At 50.8% G+C, this 21,512-nt stretch overlaps 1 protein-coding gene across 2 annotated transcripts in view; it reads right to left on the reverse strand.

Moving 5' to 3' along the window:
* Positions 1-8,378: 8,378 nt before the first annotated feature.
* The window catches only part of GPAT4 (glycerol-3-phosphate acyltransferase 4), a 37,046-nt gene continuing 23,912 nt past the window's right edge, over positions 8,379-21,512 (reverse strand). For both annotated transcript variants that reach the window (XM_045993393.1, XM_045993403.1), the window contains exons 3-13: positions 20,980-21,049; positions 20,280-20,580; positions 19,391-19,465; positions 18,364-18,453; positions 18,091-18,184; positions 17,378-17,493; positions 16,509-16,564; positions 15,899-15,984; positions 12,444-12,572; positions 12,271-12,350; positions 8,379-10,273 (exon numbers count right to left, since the gene is read on the reverse strand). In XM_045993393.1, coding sequence (XP_045849349.1) covers positions 10,165-10,273; positions 12,271-12,350; positions 12,444-12,572; positions 15,899-15,984; positions 16,509-16,564; positions 17,378-17,493; positions 18,091-18,184; positions 18,364-18,453; positions 19,391-19,465; positions 20,280-20,580; positions 20,980-21,049 — 1,206 coding nt within the window. In that variant the 3' untranslated portion in view covers positions 8,379-10,164. The remainder of the gene's footprint in view (positions 10,274-12,270; positions 12,351-12,443; positions 12,573-15,898; positions 15,985-16,508; positions 16,565-17,377; positions 17,494-18,090; positions 18,185-18,363; positions 18,454-19,390; positions 19,466-20,279; positions 20,581-20,979; positions 21,050-21,512) is intronic.

Genomic DNA, 21,512 nt, shown 5'->3' on the forward strand with positions numbered 1-21,512 from the left:
CCGCCTGGGGGAAGGAGCCAGAACAAGCGGGGTCTGCCGGCAAGGTGCAGATCACTGTGAAGTACTGTGGCTTGCTCGGTAAATGGCAGCTTCTACACTCACTGAGAGTTGTCAAAGCGCGCAGTGCACGTCTGTGGCTTGGGCTGGCCTGGCCCCGACCCTTACCTTTGCCTGCTAAGGCCACCCTCATTTTCCGAGGGAAAAACAACCCTCCTGCCTCTTGATTGATTGAGTTTGGGCGGGCTGACCCCACCCCCAGGATGCACGAGTGACACAGTCCCGAGCCAAACAGGGGATACCACCTCTCCGGTCACGTGATAGACTGGCTCTGGGATTGGTCCGGGGCTCAGCTGCAGCCAATGAGCAAAGAGCGAGGTTGTGCTCGGGGCTCCCTGTCCTACCTCTGCACCAGGCGCTCTTCCGGGTGCCGCGCCGACTGGCCGCCGGGAGGCTGCGCCCGCGCGAGCAGGGAGCCAACCTGGGGAAGCAGGGCTAGAGACGAGGGAGAGCAGGACTGAACGAGGGCCGCTGTTTCAGGCCGAACGCCTCCGGGCTCCGTCCAGCCCCAGCCTCTTCAGGACATAAAACCTTTTGTCCTGAGGCTGGTCGAATTGGGTTTCTATCATTTATAGCAGAAAGAACACGAACAACCCCATTGTTTTCCTTCAGGCTGGTCCTTCCGGGGCCTGCAACATGGGGTACATGGACAAAGGGGGGCCGCCCTGGATGAGAATTCCGCAGCGTTCCTTCCCTCCCACCCCAGACCGATCGCGGCGGCTCCCCTCTTCCTCTCTTGACTCCCGGCTGCCCTCTCAGCTCAGAGAGCCAGGCTGGAGTGAATGGACCCTCCTTGGTGACAGACCAGGGCTGGGTTAAGCGATTCCTCCCCTCCTCGGTGTTGATTAGGTCTGAGCCCTGCTCAGAGTCCTGAAGAGAGCAGCTCTGGCTCTCATGGGGATGACACTTGAGCTCCTCGAGGGTCTGCGGGCCACGCTGCCTTGGCAGAGCTGGCTGGTCTACCCGAGCAGCCAGCACCATGAGGAGATCCCCCTGCAGACCCCTCCCTCCCCATAGTGCATGGATTTGCAGCAGCCCGGAGGGGAGGGCCTCGGTGCCTCCACCGCCCACCACCACCATCCCCACCCCATCCACCTGGCTGTCCTGCCCAAGAAGGGTCAAGCCCTCGGGCTCCTTCTTGCCCTATTTAGGCTGTGCTGAGGCTGCAGAGCTGTAAACAGAAGCGGCCCAGATCCGGTCTAGTGACCATGTCAGTTACAGGAGTCCGCTCTCCTGGTGGCAGTGGGGGACATCCTCCCTTGTCCTTATGCTTGTCCACCAGCAGTGACTCTTTAGAAGCCCTGGCCTGGCCAATCGCATCTGTTGCTCTTCAGGCCCCGACCTTTGACACCCTCCTGCCCCCCAGTGATGGCCCGCCCTCATCCCAGTGCAGATGGGACAAGACACCCCCCCCCCTCGGGGGGAGCTTCAGGTGATAGGTGGGGGAGGGCCAACCGCAGCCCTGTGTTGGGGTGTTGAGAAGGTCTCCTTGTCAGTAATAACGCCATGGGGGTGGGACCCAAAGAGCTCACATTCTTTGAGCTCGCATTCTTTAACCAATAATGCTTTCGTCCCTGTTTCTTCCAGGAAAGGCCCCATAGCCTGAACAGGGACGACAACGACATTGGAAGTGGGGGGAGAGGCTGACTCTCCTCGGTGTAGAGCCGTTTGCCAGCCTCTTCCTCCACAGCCAACCCAGAAGTCATGCCATTCAGAAACCCCTCATTAGGGCCTCTCTGAGCAGGCAAACAAACATCATTAATCTTGGCCAAGTGAGTGAAAGCACACTCACCTGTCCAAGCAAGAGAATTAATGTTGTGTCAATAGGAAATGAGTGTTTACCTCTGGCCTTTACGTCTTCCCTTTGCTACAAAAAGCCCCGGGCGTACCTGCCCAAATGCAGGACCAAAGTCAGAGGAAAGAAAAAGAAAACCCCACAGCCCGGGGCTGGCCTGGGACCAGGCTTGATGGGAGGCCAGGTGACAGAAGAGGCCCAGCTGGGAGTTCTCTGGTGCTGGGAGACTGTGGGAGATGTTCCCAGCCTCAGACAAGGTGAGTGGTGACCACAGTGCCTTGGGGCCAGAGATTCTCACTGGAGTGTGAGCCGTAAGGAGACAGGCACCCCTCACCCTGCAGGGACAGACATGGCCTCGGGTGACTGTTTTGTTTCCAGTACACATGGCTGTGATGTCTCATGCCAGGCAGTCAGCGTTGTAGCTGCACAGGCTGAATGGGGCCTACGTTACTGGTCCAGGAGCTGCTGTTTACTGAATACCTACTAAGTGCCAGATACTGTGTGTGGTGACTGACAGAGATTCTCTAAGAATCCTGCAAAAAGGTACCCTGCCTTTGTCTCAGAGATGATACTGCAGTCCAGAAAATCCAGTAGATTTGCCTCAAGGCCACATAGAGGCAAAAGGTGGATTTGAGCCCAGGTCTGACCCTGAAGGCAGTGTTTCCCCCCAGGTAATGGTCACACACACTTTCACACCAGGAAGGATCCGCCCTCTGCTGGCGAGGTCAAGTGTAAAGACAGGAAGTCTCTGAGAAGCCTTTGGGGTCATTCTGTGTTCCTCCTATCCCCAGGAATGCCTCACTGTTGGGGGGTGGTGGGCCAGGGAGAGGCCGGGCTGGGCTGGCCAAGTTGAGAGTGCAAGGGTGTGTGCGTGCCTGTGTGCCCCAGGAAAAGAAACCAAACAAGCCGATAAGATCTCTCGTTTCCAGAGCAAAGCGCTAATTAAACACAGGGCAGATGTGAGCAAATAAAGCTGTGGCGTCCGGAGAGAAAATCAATACTAGATTATATGCCTGGCCCAATCATATACCAATTAATACAGAGCGGGTGGGGCTGGGTGCTGGGGGGAGATAAGTCCGGCTGGCCAGCATGCAGGGGCTGACTGTGCCTGCCCCCAGAGTCCCCGCAACTTGGGGCTCCTGCCCTATTCCTCCTCAGGTGGGGGCTGCCAGCCCTGGTTCTAAGGGGCCTCGCCCAAAGGTTCTGGGGGGGAGCTTGTGTGAGTGGTGAGGGGTGTGGTGGGAAGAGCAGCCTTTAGTCCTGGGAGCAGAAGGAAGGAAGAAGGGCCTGGAGATGCTTTGGGAGGGCGGCACCCACTGGGAAGGCCCAGACAGCTCAGTGTGCACACTTGGGCTGCTGGATGTTTCGTTTGCCACATAAAAAATAAGGCACTTGCTTCTGGAGAGTGATAGAAAGTCAGGCAAAAATGGGAACACCAGAAACCAAATTTCTACCCCCCCAAGAAATGATACTGGAGCCCCTGGTAATTCCATCCATGTTTTTATTTAATTCAGAAAGTACAGCCAAGCAGTTAATACTTTTCAAGAGGGGTGATAAAAGATAAATGGCCAAGGGTTTGCAACACAGGACCAGGTGACCGTGGGGGTGGAGCTGTCCCGAACATTCTGTGGAAAGGCTTCAGGTTCATCGCCACGATGCGAGGGACAAGGCAATGTGACACACAGCCACCTGCCAACGGAGTTCTCCAAGTTAGGCAGGCCCCTTGCCCCAGGGAGGTGGCTTTGGCAACATCAGAAGGACACATCAAAGGTGCCGACGTCCCAGAGAGAGGAAATCTGGCTGTGGGCTGGGTGCCCAGCTGCAGGGACAGTTACAGACTGTGAATTCCTGCCCTTGTGGGGGTCAGGACACTTGGTCGCAGAGCCAGTGCGCCCTTCCACCAAAACTGCCCAGCACTCTTGGGGGAAGGAGACCCAGCTGTGTGAAAAACGGAAAACAAAAGTGGAAGGAGGGGTGGCAAATTGGTGCAGAGAAGGGCACCTGCTTCCATTTCCCCCATGGAGCCTCTCTGGCCGGAGGCCCTCCTGTACGCTGAATACTCCCAGACGCAGGCCCCCGAGGCAGAAAGTCCTTTGCAGGTGGGAGCCCTGTGGCCAAGGACTGTTGCATGCCCAAGAAAAACGAAATTTGCTAGCCGAATATTTTTTAGACATTTTGCAAGATGCACGGCCTCCCTGACAATTTTTAATGTACTAACTGCCTGGTCCAGTGAGCTGATTAATTGGTGCTGGAGTGATCAATAAAAAACAGAAAATTAAAACAATTTTAAAGTGATTAAGTAGTTTAACACCTGTCTCCCGTCACGTCAGCGCAGGAAGAAAAATAAAGCAGGTGTCGAAGGGGCCTCCTGAAGCAAGAGAAAACAGCGCCCGCCTCGCAGGAATGACAAATCACGGCTGGTGGATCAATCTGAGTGCAGGCGGTCCTTCCCCAAGCCGGGTGCTGCAGCGGTGGGAACTGGAGACCCCGGGAGGCTGGGCACCTCCCCCCACTGCTCACTCCTTCAGAACCACTCCTTGGCGAGGAAAACAGGGCAGAAGGGAGCATGGGGAGCTGAGGACCATCTTGGCCTGGAACTCTGGATGGGATGAGATGGGAAGGCATCTGCTAACCTTCTCCTGACCTCACTTCCAGCAGTCAGAGCTGAGTCTGTGCTATGTGGAGGGGTTCAAAGGCAATGCATATGCATTTGGGGAGCTGTGGGGTCAAGGAAGGGAAACCTGTTGTCATAGCTCTCTAGGATTACCAAATCCTCCAATCTGGAAGCTTCAGGTCTCCCCCACTTCCTCTCTCCCAGCCTCCACTCTCCCCAGGCCTCTACTACGCCTGGCTCTACCCACAGGTGTGCAGGTATGTTATGATGGCCCAGAAGCCCCTTGTGACTCCTCTGTACCAGCCTCACACCCGCGACCCCCAGCCAGTAGCTACGATGGAAGCTGCCCAGCAGCAAGAGTCACCCTGGGCCAGAGTTTAATGTACTGGATTCTGCATCACTGGAAGTAAACCCATGGAACTCAAGAAGCCCTAAGATGATTCTTCCCCAACTTCCCCACCAGAGTCCTAAAAACAGAGTGCAAAGAACATGGACAGGGGAAGTGAAGTGAGGGGCAATTAACAAAGGCTAGAGGGAAAACCCCTAAGAGACACATTTCACAGGTCTCCTGTTTTACCTTGAAAGTGGACTTGAGTCTTGAACATATAAAGTACAGAATATACTTAATGTTATTCGTGTTCTAGAAAGCTAGGTGCATGCTGCTCTGTGGCTTTCCTGCCCGGGCACACTACTACACCTCCCCGGCGGTTGGGGTGAGGCTCAATCCTTAGGCACAGGCTCTGAGCTCCTTGGAAGGGGGAACTGGGCTCCTTGGCCAGCCTCCTGCATGTGGAGGCAGAATGGGCCACGGCCCTAAAAACCCGCATTCATACTCACCTGCCTGGTGGGACGGTCACACATTTATTTTCTGCTCTCCAGCTTCCTGTTCACCTTTGAGGTTCCCTTGAAGCTTTTCCTGCCAAGACCAGGACCGAGTAGGAACTCCAAGCAACAACAGAGAAACCTTGCAGTGGGTTTAAGACAGTAAATTTTAAAAGCATTTTAAAACATGATTTAGACATTAAATAACCTAAAATGTTTAAAAACATTAAAGCCCTCACCTGGACTTCTTACTAGCAGTTCCTGCTTTGTACATCTTCCTGTTAACACGTCACACTGAACAGGGAGGGAAAAGGAGTCACAGAAGTAGCCTGGATAGGGCCAGGGTCAGAGAGTTTCAACCGTGAGCTTTAATAAAAGCATTTCACAAGCCACATTTCCTCCCTTTCTCCTACTTCTGTCTGGGCTGGGAGTTCTGCTTCTGTGTTCAGTGTTTGGGCCTCTGTATACATGACAATCCACGTGGGGCCCTACTGGTCTCAACAAAAAGTTGTCGACACTTTACAGCAAATTTTATGCCAATGCCAATCTCGCAAGAAAAGACCTCCAGTCTTCAGCAACTGGCCCACTTTTAAATACCATCCATGCAGCCAGATCTCTACGTAAAATATAAACAGTCTCTTGGTGTTTCCTGCCACAAGATGGGACCTGGGAGACCTGGGATGGAAGCTAAAGGGTCCTGTCGTCCAACTTTTCTCATGGGTCTCCAGTGCCGGCTTGTTGGGGGTGTCTGCTCAGGGATGCAGCTTTCCACCAGAAGGGCTGGAGGGTGGGGTGGCCCACGGGACCGTGCAGGCTCTGTGCCGCCCCTGGGTGTTGCGTGTGCATGCGCGCGCATGCGGCCCGGCCAAGGTACCTCACTGCTCTCAGAAGCAAACAAAGTTCTTGACGCGGCGCCCTCCGGCCTGTGGCTGCTCCCTGTAGGGTAAGGATCAGACTGACGAAGATAAAGTTTCCCGGGCCCAAGTTCCAAAGTCGGCTGTTTTGTTTCTGTTAAAATGCAATTGTTTTTCTCTGGAGTGTGCGGTGACTGCTCGGCGTCAGGAAGATATATGAAAGCCTCCACTTCAATTCAGCATCCCTTTTCTCCCAGACAAACACGGTCGGATTTTAATAAATCAAAGAGCCACACTGTTTAATAAAAATTTATTGACTTACAAGTGATTATTTATCAAAAGACCATTAATAGCAGGTACTGAAATGATGTGTTACTGGGTGGTGCTGGGGAGACTAATAGGAAATCAATGCAGCTGGCCGGCCGGAATGCATATGAGAAGCCCACCCCCCCGACGGCTGGCGCAACTGCACCGGCAAAATACACAAGACGCCACCCCTGCTGCAATGAAAAGTCCCCCCTTTTTATTTATCGTTTACAAATGAAATGATCAATACTTTTAATCTAGAGCAAAATTTATTAACTTTCCCATCGGAGAGAGACATATTGACTGGGGGGAGAGGAGGTGTTAGCGCCACGGAAGATGGATGGCCGCTTGGTCGTCTCTTAGCCTGTCCAAGAGCCAGTGTGCGTGCAGCTGCCCTTCCGGCCCACGGGTCCCAGGCCATACGGCGTGTGTGCAACGGGAGAAACCGAGTCTGCCTGCCTGAGAGGTAGAGCGGGCCCAGGGGACACGCACCACGGCGGACTTGCTCTTGCTGGTGTGTCACGGACGTGAAAGCAGCGATCCCAGAGGCCACGGGGTTTTCGGGCAGTTCCCAGAAGGAACGGCAGGATCTCCAGACCCAGAACAGTTTTGCGGGACAGCAGGGCTCGCGGCTGCTGTTGGCGGGCTGCTGCCCCCAAGGGCTGGGCACGCAGGGCTCCGTGGGGCACTCCCTGCCCCCTCACGGCTAGCCTCTTCTCACCTGGGCAGGGCAGCAGCAGGGAGCCAGGGCTGATGCGGTCTAGAATCAGGTTCGAAAGCTGGTTCTACTGTTCGAAGGCCATCATCTCCAACTGCTCCCTCAAGCTGAGGCTGCTGAGCTCTGGCCTGGCCCACAGCTGTCTACCAAGCTTCCTCTGACAGGGGAATCTCACTAGCCTTTCAAGAAAATTCCTTCTCTAACTAGCTGGACCAAAGACACCTCAGGGTTGAGTGGAAACTGCTTTCCAAGATCCACATTCAAATCCACCCGGCCCCTTCACCTGAAACCTGGAAGCCCCCCCTTCACACAGGGACACGCTCTGGCGGAGCATTTGCTAGCCCTATGTTCTGGAGGAACCAAATGCATCCGAATCAGATCTGAACTAGATGACTTGGGAAATGAGAGCTAAAGTTAGAACCATGGTTTTTAAACTTACAGACATGGAAAGAGGTTTGGAGGCCATCTAGCCCAAGTCCTTAATTGTGGGTCAGGGAATGGAGAAATAAAGTCAAAACAGCAAGGGAGTAGCCGGTTTAGAAGTGGGATTAGAGGTTGGCCAGGGCTCATCCCACTAACTGATGCCGTTGGTTTTATTCCAGAACCATCCTCACTGCTGCTAGGATCCCGAGTCTTCTATACTTGGCTTTGCTTTACATGATTCTGTGGTTGTTCCTACGTGTTGTAAGGCTTTACCACCCAAAAATCTGTCCAGCTATCCCAAACCAAGCATCTGACTTAGGGGTGACGGGGGGTCCGCAGGTCCCCAATTTAAAAAGGCGGTGTAGTTTGATGAGTCTCCATACTTTCAACAAGAACCAAATAAAAATTTTAAGAAATTGCTTTACTGGCGGGGGGGTTCTTCTCTTTGTAAAACAGTACAATAACCGTTGCTTAGTTTCCACAAGTATTTCTTTACACAGTAGTTGATTCTAACCCAGGCTCTTGCAATACTCTGCCAGGTGACAGGCGTATTTTTAATATTCTTAGTTTTTTCACATTCTTTTCAGCATACCTATGAAAATCATGATGTAAACGTACTAAACAACAGAGAGCCTTTTTAAAAAGAACTTTAAAAAAAAAAGGGGAACTTGAGCTTCAAAAACTGATTTTAAAGATCATTCCAGATGGTTTTTAAACACTATACTGTCTCCTCTAAAAGCTGAAAACCACTGTTTACTCTTTGTAAAACAGTTCATAGGAGGCTGTTCCTTAACAGTCAAAACAGGGCTTTTATTGGAAAGAAAAATCGTTTCTCACAGGTTAGCAACAGGCCAGGTGAGAGCAAACGGGAGGCCAGTAAGGGAGGTAAAGGAACAGGAAGCAGTCAGGGCGGGGAAGACAAAGTGCTATCAAGTCAGTGTCTCAGGAGCAGGGCTGCCATCCCGCCTCAGCCCCCAGCACAGGCCCAGGGCAGGTGGGGAGAGGCAACACTTACAGCGGCTGGTGCAAATCCTGACAGGTGTCACAGCTATGCCTTGCTGGAGCCAGGGGCAGGAGCGGGAAGGGATGGACGGATGGGTAGATGCGGGGTGGGGGGAACGTGAAACTGGTACACCCTGAGAGCCAGAACTGGTAAGGGTTGCTTGGCTTGGGATCTGCCTTCACAGTGACTGCAGCTGGGCACAGGAGACCCAGGAAGCTCACAGCTTTCCTCCGGCTGGGTGGAAGCCCACGGTGCACCACCTGCCCATCCTGTCCCCTCACTAACCCTTCCAGAGCCTCTGTTCCTACCTTGCTGCTTCCCACAGTCCTTACATCTAGACTGCCCTACCCTTGTCCCCAACAAATGGCACCTCTTCACACGCCTCTAATCCCAGGCACCCATCAGTGGAGAACTCCACATCTGTCTGTGCTGGAAATTCTAAGTGCATCAGAGAGACAGGCAAACATCTGGTAGGGGGAGTAGCTTCTTCTGAACGGTACTATTCCTCATTCCAGAAGCCAAATGGATTCCCGACAGTCTCAGGGTTAATGGTCAAGTCAGAGGACTGTAACTCTATGAAGCATGTTGCTTAGGGCTACTTATAGGGGAAAAGAGTGAAGGGAAAATCCCTCAATTAATTGACCATCAAAGACAATTTTATTTACTCACAAAAACAAACTCAAAGCCCTTTGCAGCAGCTCTGAGTTCATCAGACCTTTCCTGCCACGTTTCATGGACTGATACTTGTAACACTGAGCAACTTGTCCTTCAAAGTAGCACTTCGATCCCCACAACAACCCTGTGAGGTAGGTATGACCACCTTCCCCTCCTGATCCAGGTAACAGATGGGGAAACTGAGGCACAAGTTAACAGAGAGCAAGTCACATGGGAGTTCAGGATTAGCACTGGAGTCTGAACACAAAATGACTCTTGGTTCCCACCACGCCCTAGTCACTGGTCCACCTTGCTTCCTGCCATCCCCTTTGGTGACTGCTTGTGGGCAGGAGCACAGGATTTAAAACCTCATTTTGCCAAAAGCCCCCGCAGACAACAGTTTTCCTTTCACCCAGTCTGCAGAGCTCTGAGGCTCGGGGCGGCGATGTTTGGGCTGAAGCAAGTCACACTGCCTTGGCACAGCCTCTCCTCACAAGTGGGGGGGCCTTTCCTCAGCAAAGTCCCTGGCATATGGCATCTGTAACAGACTGACACCCTAACGTACTGAACACGGGCACGTGGCCAAGGCTTCCCAACCACTCAGCCCCACACGTGCACAGGTGGGGAGCTGACTTTAATGGCATTCCTCCAACGGACTTAGTGTAAAAGAAACAAGAAGGCATCTCGTCCTGGGCAGCAACCCCCAGCGGTGCCCACTGCAGACGGTGCGCCCAGGGATCCCTGGGGCAGTTCCGAAGCAGCTGGAGTCCTGGGCTCCAGAGCGGCCTGAAGAGCCCCGGAGTTGGAAAGGATGCAGCAGTGGGGGCAGCAGGGGCAGCGGCGGCGGCAACTCCAGCTGGTCAGGATCTCGAGGGTCAGGATCTGCGAGCAGTGGCTCCGCCAGCGCAAGGCGCAGGCTCAGGACCGGCTCCTGTCCTCATGGTTCCCAACGATCATCTTGCTGTACAGCTTCTGCTGCTCCTCTTTGAACGTGTCTTTCACCTTCTCCCTCTTCAGACCACCATCCCTGATGAGAGAAAAGTCTGGTGTCACAGCAAAGAAGGCCTCCTATCCACCCTTAGATCACAGCACCATGCTGCTCAAAACCCCAGAAGAACCCTTCCGAAACAAAAGTACTCCACGGCTCTCTCCCTCCTGGGGGTGACCTCACATACTGACCTGGCCCTCCCCAATTTTACCACTTCTGCCTTAAATCTCTCACTCCTGCCCTGGGGTCAGAAGTCAGTACTCACGTTCAGGGTACTTTGTCATTGCTCAAACCTACCTACCAAGGAGTTTACAACGTTTTCTACTCAAACATTCACCCTCACCTTACTGAAGATAAAGGAGGCATGCTGGCATCATGGAAGGTGAGCCAGCTTTAAGAACGACTGAAGCTGTAATGAATCTGTAAATCTGATCTGTGAAATGAAGTCTAAAATTCAGACCCAGAGATTCATGCCAACAATGAACATAAGGGGAACTGCGAGTCCTCACTTCTCTGTGCTTGACGGATGGTGTTGGAGAGGAATCCAAGTCACGCCCATACTCCTGTGCTCATGGCCCCAGTGAGACCTCCCTCTGCTATCCCCACACTGGGATTTGTTTTCTCAAAGTCCCATTCCTACCCGGCACCCCGACTGCTCGCCTTCACCCTAGAATTAGCATCACCTACCTTCAGTGACTAACGGAAACCCCAATCCCTTTTCAGGATTTCTGCTACACCTGGACTTCCCCTCTGAGGTATGATGAAGCCCGCCCCCATTGCTGGACAGACCTTACACCCAACGCTCTTATATGTGCGATACCCTTTATGATCCACAGCAAAGGTGCTCTTTTAAAGGGAGCTCCACTTGTCTTCCTGGAGCCCTGCGGCCAGGGAGTGTGGACTGACACTCCAGCTCGAGCAGCCTGTCAGACCTGAGTTCAGAATCTGGCTCCACTGATTACTTGGTGACTCTGGAAAACAGTCACCAGACCTCCTTGAGCTCTGGTGTCTCACATGTGAACCGGGAGTGACAATCCTCATCCCGCGTGGGTCTACGGTGAGGGTGGAGGGAGGCCGTCCTCTCCAGCACCAGCAGCACGGAGCCTAGCTCACAACGAGAGCTGGAGAAACGTGAGCTTTTTTAAAAGGCCATACCTGAGGACCATGCCATTACCTAAGAATCCCCATGTCAGTTTAAAATTTGAATCTCTACATCCTTTTCCCTAAATGCCCATTTAGTCAAGTGCCCAACAGAGCTGACCTTTGCGCTTAAAACGAAGGGTCCCAGAGGGTCAAACGAAGGGTCCCAGAGGGTGGATGACCCCCCCAGAGCCAGCACTGCTCCCAATTCAGCCCGTTATTCGAGCGTCACTATTTCATACTCCAGTGTGCGGGGCCGCACCTATGACCCACGGGCCAAACCTAGCCTCACACCTGCCCTGAGAACGTTTTACTGGGACCCAGCCACGCTCGTGTGTTTCTGTATGGTGTCCAGCTTTAATCTGCAGGGGCAGATTAAAGCAGCTGCAACAGGAGCCACACGATACACAAAGTCTAAAATAATTACTGACTCTTCACAGAGAGAGTCTGCCAATGCCTGCTCTAGCAGGTTAACAAACTAAATGTAATAAATGAAACGTCTGCCTTTCTAAGGATGGCCCAATTTTACCAAATATACAAGATCAGAGGGCCCAGTTAATGCAGCTTCCAGACCAGCATCCCGTCACCCCCACCTAAAGAGACAAGGACTGTCTGGGTGCCCTGGCAGATGAGTACAAACCCCGGAAGGTATGAAGAATCAACTGCTTCAGGCCCAGCATTCTGGGCTCTGTGTCTCTAAGGTCAAGGCAGCATGGGGCACTTCTGAGCTGGAACTAGGAGAAAGCAGTCACACTGCTCACTCTCCAAGGCTGGTGAACTTAATTTTCCACATGAGGGAGAGGAGGATTCTTTGTAAAAGGAGTCAACAATTCAGCATCTACTTCAGAAATTCACATCCTGCTCGACTCTGCTGATAAAACCTGGCTCTGACTCACCACAGCAGGTCCACAAGCCCCCCCTGCCTGGCAATGGCGGATTTCACCCGATTGGCAAACTGGACGGCATCTTCATCTGTCTGTAAGAAAGCATAAATGAGACCACTCAACATAGGCTGGCGTCATACAGAAGGAAGCGAAGACCTGTGCATGGTGTCGGTGTGAGGACCCACCTCTCTGGTCATGGGAGGCAGGTACCAAACGCTGCAGACAATGGCCCAGCTGGTCATCATTCTCAGCAGGTATGTTACCATCCCATATTTGCTGCTGTTCCAGAAGGCGTCACCAAATTGAGGGTCATACTGAAAAGCAGTGGAAAACTGGATGGTAAGAAGTCAGTAGTTCTAACAAAACGTGGGTGTCGACAGCAACTTGTGTGACTGCTCACCTGGGGCAGTATCAGTTCCAAAAAGCAGCTCCCAGACTCCCTCCACGAACACTTCTGAAGCCATTCTATGCTCGCGCAGTCCTGAACTCTAGCAACATGAGACCCCCAAATGGACTCAAGATTTTGCTGTAGGTCATGAGGGATGACTCCCTACCTGCTTTTTTCAAACAAGTGAGCCCCCTCTTTGACCCATTTCACATCTTCCTCACAGATATAATTTTTTTTTTTTAAAGATTTTATTTGACAGATGGAGATCACAAGTAGGCAGAGAGGCAGACAGAGAGAGGGGGGAAGCAGGCTGCCTGCTGGTGGGGCTCAATCCCAGGACCCTGAGATCATGACCTGAGCCAAGGCAGAGGCTTTAACCCACTGAGGCACCCAGGCACCCACAGATGTAAATCTTAAAACATGTTCAAGCATATCCCAAACCAAAGAGAACAGGGTAAGATACTCTCATACCTCCATTCCCCAGATTTAACCTTTAGAACATTCCACCACACAGGCTTTGCCTATTGCCAGCACCACGTCGCTCACTCATCCCTGCTGCTACACGTACCTCACCCAAAGACACCAACTTGTTAGTACTTCTGGTGCCCCCAACCAAGGAGAAAACGACAAAGCTTCGGAAAGGCTTCTGTGATGACACCACTAACAAAGCTGACTGTGAGAGCAGGAGGCTCTGCTCTGATCGCATCGCTGGCATTCCTCCTTGGCGAACGCGCATGCACAATAGCTCCCGAGGCCTCCACCACGCAGGTGCCGCGCTTCCTGCCAAGCAGCAGGCCCACTAGACACTGTCCTTTGCCAGTGATCTAATGGAAGCAAAGGCTGTACGTCAGTGGCATTCTGTGGGAAATGTGGCTGAAGCTGTGACTTACAGTCTCACCCACCAAAGAGAAGTTGAAGGAGCAGGTAAGCAAGGCTCGGGGAGAGGTGCGGGAGGAAGTTATGTAAGAAGCAACAAAAGGAACGGAGTCCTGGAAGAGAACACCTGGACGGAGTGTCCTGCAACAGCCAGCAAACGTCTGAGGCGCCACCACAGACATGACCTCGGGCTGTGACTGTAACGCAAAGAGGAGGACCAGAGTGTGGAAACAGGAAGAGATGGAACGGCAAGAGCGATGGCGCAGGAGCAAGCTGCCGCTGGTGTCAGAAAGGCTCACAGGCTTAGTGAGCCTCTTAGGCTGCTCCTCTCCCCCTGGAGCAGCCTGAGAGGAGTTCTGGCGGGGATGCTGCGGGAGCCCCACGTGAGGGGTCAGGGCTGGGCGTGAATCGCAGGCCTTGTAGGCTCCTCAAGCCTAGATTTTATGATTCTCGAACAGAGACTGGATAATTATGCCTAGCCGTGGACCTGACCACACAGGAACGAAGACATTTAGACTGAATTACGGACCAAATGAAGAAATTTAGATTCAACTATTACATTATAATAGCAAAGGGAAATCGGGGAGGAGAATGAGTTTCAAATAAAAACTAACGCCCATGTTTTGAAGAAAGTGGTGTTACCTTTGATAAAGCACTATATAGCTGACATTGTACGTGAGAGCCCTCTGTTTAGAGTGGAATCTCTGTTCCACACTGGGCTGATAGTGCAGAGAGAAAAACAAGGCAAAAACTCAAAATCACAATAAATTTTTCAAAATCAAATAATGGCTTAATTTTGGTGGAAATAAAACAGCCTTGAAACAGCTAAGATTATCTAAATTTGGTTACCAATGAAGACTTTATAAAAACTAGCAAAGCTGTTGTAGAGAAGTTCTTAATCCTGAATGGGCTTTAATAAATCTGGACAGAATGAAATTATATGTAAAATTGACGGGACTTTTTGTTTGGAGAGGAGCCATAACTGTCCTAAGAGTCCATGTCTCAAAACGGTTTAAGACCCACTGCTCCACAGCAGGGCTCCCCAAGTGTGGTTCCCACCGGCCCATCCGTAGCACCCAGGAACGGGTCCGAAGCAAGTTCGGAAACAGCCAGCAACCTGCATTTTCCTAGTCCCGCCAGGTGACACTGATACAGCTACAAAGAACTGATGTTCTGGAGGGACGATAGGGAAGGGCTCTTCTAGTAATGTTTTTAATGCATACGGATGGGGAGCACTGGATACTGAATGCAAGATGGGATGCAGGTGACACGGACAGCATTCCCCAGGCAGACACTGCTACCAGACTGCTTGCTTTCCTGCTGTTCCGGGAGACAGCACCCTCAACAGGTGGCTTGGGGAGTGCGAACCCATGGATCAGTCAGTTCTCCTCCAGCCACTATGCATCTGCATCCTGCCCCAGTGCTCTGCCTCCCTGGTAAAGGGGAGCGCTGGGTGGGAAGCACTGGCTTTCCCAAGAGAAACACCCTGCCTCCCCTGCACTGGTGGTGCTAAGTGACACTGATCCTTTCAACGGAAAGCTCTGCACATGGCACGCAGACCCCGTGAGAGGATGGACACTAAATGCTAAGTGTAACGAGCACACACGTCCTTGCTGTTCTACCTAGCTGCGGTTTCAGCTTAAGCACTAAACACACCGACAACAGCCCGTGCTGTGTAGACGTAATAACATGAGTAATAACATTCTTTTAGAAATAGCACAATGTACGCCTTCATAAAACCAGATGGATATAAAGGTGGAGAGAGGAAGAAAAGAGGAAAATGATTGACTGAATCCCATCTTCCCAGTGAGTTTGAAGTGCAAGCTCCTAAAAGTGGGGGACAGCCTAGACAAGCTCTTAAGATGCATTTCATCTTTATCAGTGGCTCCTGGTATTTACAGTGATACCAAAGCCCAAAGCTGTGTGGCTGCTTCTTCCTTCAGTATTAGGACATATCCGCAGCACACGTGCTCACCTCTCCATCAAATGTACACATCCAGCGGGGCCACGCCCCTGCTCCCCACAGCACGCCCCTCTGTAGCGGAGTACCTTCTCCGCCTGGGAGGCTTACGAAGAGGTCATAAGTGGGGGACAACATGCAAACTTGTGATCTGGTGATGGCAGTGAGGCGTGGGCTGGGACTGGCTGGTCCTCATTCGGACACTCCCGTCCCTTCTAGCCCAGTGGGTTCTGAACCGTGAACACGTCCCTTCTTTTCCTCTAGCACACTCTACCCACACTAGCCTGGCCCAAGCTGCCCCACTGGAGGATCAACCCGCTGACTGGTGACACCACCTTCTTCCTCCCCTTTCTCTTGCTGCGTCCCATTCACAACAGCTGCGACAATGACCACATGCGCCCTCAGAAGTCTCGTACCTTGATAGCAACAGGGTAAACTGTGGCTCCAATTTCAAAACTTCCCTTTTTGAACATCATCACTGATGTATTATTGATGCAGGTTCCTAAAACAGAAGAGAGTAAAATGCGATTTCTTTTGGTCCTTCATCTCAGAGATTAGGAGTTTAAGAACTAAATATAGTAAAAAAATTCTTCAAATAGGATAATCTCCCTAGCTTAGGAATGAACACTTAGCAGGGATAAGCAAAACACTGTACTGTTTCTCATTCTGCTATTACAAGATCACTTTCCCCAATTAACACACCCAGCCTCAATAAAAGGCCAGAGCCACTGAGCGGACTTGGGAGGTCTCAGGAAGAACTCTAGAAGAAGCTGAGACCCCACTGGCATATTACAGAAGGGATTCCTGTACTGGGAAGGTCGCACTTTGGCACTCCCAGTCCAAATGCTGAACTTCCCAGAGTTTTTAAGTCCCACAATAGTTTAGTGCGGGACTGAACATCATTCAGTGAAAACAGATAACCCCAGCCAGGGTTGAGGGACTTGGTTCTGAGGCAACAGCAGAGTCACCATCCTGCATGGCCTCCCCACCCTCCCACTCAGAAACCCCACCCTGAAACCTTCTTACCCTCTGGGAAGATGAGGATGGGTAGCTTGCTTTTATCCTGCACATGCTCAGTCAGTCTTCGGAAGGGAAAAAGAACACAGAGGTTCAGACAGCTTTATATCCATCATCACCAAAATGTGTTTATAAATACACTACATGGATGTCACACAAATCACAAATGTGATGATCTTTTACAAACCCAGTCGGAATCTCATAAAGACGAAACATATAAAGACAGGGAAAATCAGATGACTGCAGTTTAACTCATACAGCTGTTCAGTGGAGTATTAAGGTCTATGTAGAGGACACTGCTCAGACCTGGGACAACCTAAAGGATGTGCCTGCTACAGGGCCTTGCTAACAGCACCCTCAAGAAACACTCGTCACTGGACTTCCGGACAATCATGTTGGATTGAACCTGCAGTCCACCTGGCTTAATACTGTCCCTGAGAGAAGCAGTAAAGGGAATCCAGGACAGGCTCGTCTGTCCCTGAAGAAGATGGTCCCAACTGAGCCTTCATTCCTCTCAGTTTCCTGCAAAGCTCTTGCCATTACATACATCAGCTCTACCTTTTTCCCGCTGCCTTAAGTTTGTTTTTATTTGTGATAATGAATTCATCCCGAGATTTCAAATAGCATTAAAAGTTCGTATGTGGTTCATTACAATGAGTACAAGGAATAAAAAAGGTTAAGAGAAATTACAAACTTGACAAATAATACCAAAATTTCTATACTTCTTCTATTCCATGTTTCAGGGAAAAAACGTTTTATTATAAAGCAGTGAGGACTCACTGTAGAAGACACTATGATTCTACCGCAGAGGGAAACAACTCTTAAAGCACATGCATTCTAAATGATCGCAGAGAGCAACCGGCATTTTGTGGATTTACCTCTTAGCCACCAGGTGGCGATCTTTCACTTCGGAACGTTCAAACCAGACGTGCGGGCAGGCCTTCACCATGGCTCTCTGAATCACACCCATGAGTCCCCCGTGCACTTGACCCACCTAATCTCACACAAAGGAATAACCGGGAGTGAGGCCACCCTCACACAAAATCCCCACTGTGTGGAGACAGCCCCAGATCCCAAAAGGAAAGTATCCCAACCTCTCACCCTCTGACATTTTACTGACAAGCATAGGTTTCTCACTATTAAGAAACCATTATTAGACTCTGAATCTTTAATTTTGCCTTTTATTCAGTGATATCAAAGATACATCATTAAAAACATAGCTGAAAACCCGAAAAAGAAATAATGAAGCTGAATAATACCTCGTGTAAAAGTGCTTTTCCTGGGCAGATTCTCTAATGCCCCTGAACTCAGTCCTTTCAAATCCCTCTTCCCTGTCCTTCACCCCCTTCCGTGGTCTGCCTCAACACCCAAAGGCTAACCTCCAACCGCGCTCTTTGTTATCAGCCTACTCAGAAGACCTCCTACCAAAGTCCCACGGAGTTCTCAAAGCAACAGAAACAGAGGCGACAGTCTTACATGTTCCCATGTTTATTTTCTTCAGTAAGAGCTCTCTGAAGGGTCCAGAAACAACCCAGCCCTGAGCATGCTAAAGGTCTTACTTGCCCAAGAAAGCAACAGAGGAAGGTCTTACCATGGCATAATAGCCATCGCTGGCCAAAATGATGACATCGATTGGAGAGGTGTGATTGGCCACGCAGATGCCACCGTTTCTGGGCCTGTTTTCTCTGCGTTTAGAAAGAATGCAAAGCAATAAAATCCATGTGAAACAACTGATCTGGAACTCAGCCCTTACTTCACCCACCTCATGGGCTCCGAGAGCTCAGAAGAGCCCTCACTGGCGAGGTGCAGCTGAGCCGTGGTTGGCCAGTGCCAGTTGCCCACGTCACACACAAGGTGCCCTCACCTGTCGTGGTAGGTAATAATGGCTGTCAGGGCTCGCACGCAGATCCGGTAACACATTAAATGAACGTGTTTACTCAGGAACTCCTTAAACCTGGTACGAAAGGACACAGATTTTTATTTTTTACTTTACACATAGGAAGTCGGGAGAAGTTACGGGCTAGAACAATATAACCATCCCTGCCTACAGCCCTTTATGACTGTAGGCTAAACATCAGTGCATATGGTAAAACTCTACAGTGTACGAGTGTCTTTATGCCTACATATGAGGAAACAGAGAAATGACAAGAATTGCTTCAATTTACCGAAGTGACTGGGTTTAGAATTTATATAGCCCTCAAATTTCCAGCAAAGGTGAGCCTCCTTGATTGTTTTCCTTCTAGTCAATGCCTACAGGCAGGGCAAAGGACAGAGTCTCTAACCTCACCAGCCCAGGGAAGAAGAGAGCTAGCCCCAGAACTTCCAGAAGGAACAAATTTCTCTTTAAACAAAAACAACACAAGGGGCGTCTGGGTGGCTCAGTGGGTTAAGCCTCTGCCTTTGGCCCAGGTCATGATCTCGGGTCCTGGAATCAAGCCCCGCATCGGGTTCTCTGCTGGGCAGGGAGCCTGCTTCCCCCCTTTCTCTGCCTGCCTCTCTGCCTACTTGTGATGTCTGTCAAATGAATAAATAAAATCTTAAAAAAACAAAACACAAAAAAGCCCTACCTATGTTTCTTTCCCTTTTACCAATTTATCAACACAGTAGAATGCTCAAAACTAAATGACATGCCCTTAAATCTGCTGGCCCAGGACTCCACAGCTGGGAGGTTCCTCCTTTGTCTTAGAGGGATAAGAGTGTGAGTGTTAAAGCGTAAAGAGCAAAGTCACAGATCAAGACTGGTGAAAAATAACAATGCTGATGCCATTGTTATCACTGGGTTATCTTATCTACCTAAGATGCTGCAGGTCTGGCTGTGCCCAGAGTAGTGTGGCTGGAGCCACAGCTGCGGAGCTAAGTGCCCTCCAGACACGGACTCTCAAACAACTCACCTCCCATTTGGCAGGTATCCCACCACAGTCGTGCCTACCACCAGAAGGCTAATCCCAGTAAAAGCAAGAGCTATCCTGTAAGAAGAAGACACATGAAAACACAGCAAACCAACCCTTGCACTACAGATAGTCTGGAACTGTGACGATGAAAGTGGGCATCACGAAAACCACCCCCAAGACCATCAGATCACCTAGGATCCAGGTAAGAGTTTCATCTAGAAATGAGAGCAGGCCTAGCATACCCAGATATCATTTTAATTCCAAACTGACAGTAGGCTATGGATTTGGCTCTCAGCAGACGCTATCTCCCCCAACATCAGGCAGCCAGAAGGATGGAAAAGCCTGCTGTTGGCTGCTCTGCCCCCAGGCACCTGCTGTCCTGCTGTCTTACCCTTCCCTTTGGCTCCACACCCTGGCGAAAGCAGAGCTTCTCTGTGGAGCAACAGGAAGTAGAGCCTGAAGGTACCCGCAGCCAGCAAGGCGTAACTCAGAATAGCACATGGTACAGAAAACCTGAGAGTTCAATATTGCCTCTATATTACAGAGGCAAGCTTGCAGGAAAGACTTGGTCATGTCCAGGGAGGAGTGGCCAGAAAGTACACCATGTTCCCTGTCCCTGTGTTTAGGCCACCTAGACAAGCATTTTAAGAAACCCCACAATTTTTCTGATTTGCAGAGAATCCAAGGGCCTTTAAAAGATCACCCCCAGTGTACCCTTCTAAGAGTCAGATGGACTGGCCAGTGACAGAATCAAACTCTGCTCCTTTCTGAAGGGGGAAAGCAAAGCAGATTGACACAGGAAGGCCATGCAGGGCCATGGCAGGGAGCCATGCCTCGGGCTTAGGCAGCAGCCGCTCAAGCCTTTTGTCCCCGTCAGGCCTGCCCTCACCTGAGTGGCAGAAGGAAGCAATAGCGAATCAGCACTCCTAAGCCCCACAAGACAGTGAGCCGAAGGCTGATGTACTGGAAGTTATAGTTGGTCCTGCTCAGCAGGTTCCAGGACTCCAACTCCTCTGCTGAGAACCTCTTTGTCACCTCATCATCCATGATGGTCTCCATTCCCTTCCGGCAAAAGTAGAAAATGTCGGAAAGCTCAAACTCTGGAGTGTTATCCAGAGCCTTACTACTACCACTTCGACGGATTTCTTTGATCTCTTCTTCTAAAGAAGTGGGATCTTTTGCAATAATTCCTGCAACAGAGAACACCTGTGTCAAGCAGCATGCTGGGAGGAAGCTCTCTGAATCACACCCATGAAGCATGTTAAAAATATTCAGAGTCCAGGGGCACCTGGGTGGCTCCGTGAGTAAGCAGCCAACTCTTTGATTTCAGCTCAGGTTATGATTTCAGGACCCCTCATCAGTCTCTGTGCTCAGCATGGAGTCTGCTTGTCCCTCTCCCTCTGGTCCTCCCCCTGCTCACACTCTCTCTGTCTCTCAAGTAAATAAATAAATAAATGAACAAAAGTCTCTAAAATATACAGAGTCCATATACTCCCTTTGATAGAGTGAAGAGTATGTGTGGAATTAAAAGCACTTAGGAACATATGGCAAAGGGACTTCGTGAGATAAGGAGAAAGAGCCAATCCTACCATTGGTATAGGGCTTGTAAAGTTGGTGGTTCTTCTCTTTGGCGCCTCTCTCCATCCTCAAGGTGGCCCACTGCAGGGAGAAATGACAACACAGAGAATGAGATCCTTCTTCATACAGCAACTGACTCCATATCCATTCTGGGAAAGCCTCAATCCCAGTCACCTGAGATCGGACTGTAGCTGAGAAGGCACCCACTCTAAAAGGAAAGTCAAAGCTTCTCCTTCTAGAGCCATCTCCCTCCTTGATGACAAAGAACAGAAGATGAGTCACCTAGAATAGAGGCCTGGAGACTCCAGAAGCTTGGGTAAATTTCTCAGGCCTAGGTTCTCTCCACCTACATCTGTCTTCAGGGCACCTACGGAGTCCACAGACTGGCAGCACACAGACCTCTAGTGTTTCTCTCACTGCCGAACAGCAGCTATTCTCAAACAGCAGAACCAAGCATCCTTTAAGCAACCGCCCACCACCTGACGCTGCCTCCCTCCCCAATTATTCCAGAAGCAACAATTTAAATAATATATACGTCTAGACT

This window comes from Meles meles, chromosome 2 (genome assembly GCF_922984935.1).
Source record: "Meles meles chromosome 2, mMelMel3.1 paternal haplotype, whole genome shotgun sequence".
Lineage (NCBI taxonomy): Eukaryota > Metazoa > Chordata > Mammalia > Carnivora > Mustelidae > Meles > Meles meles.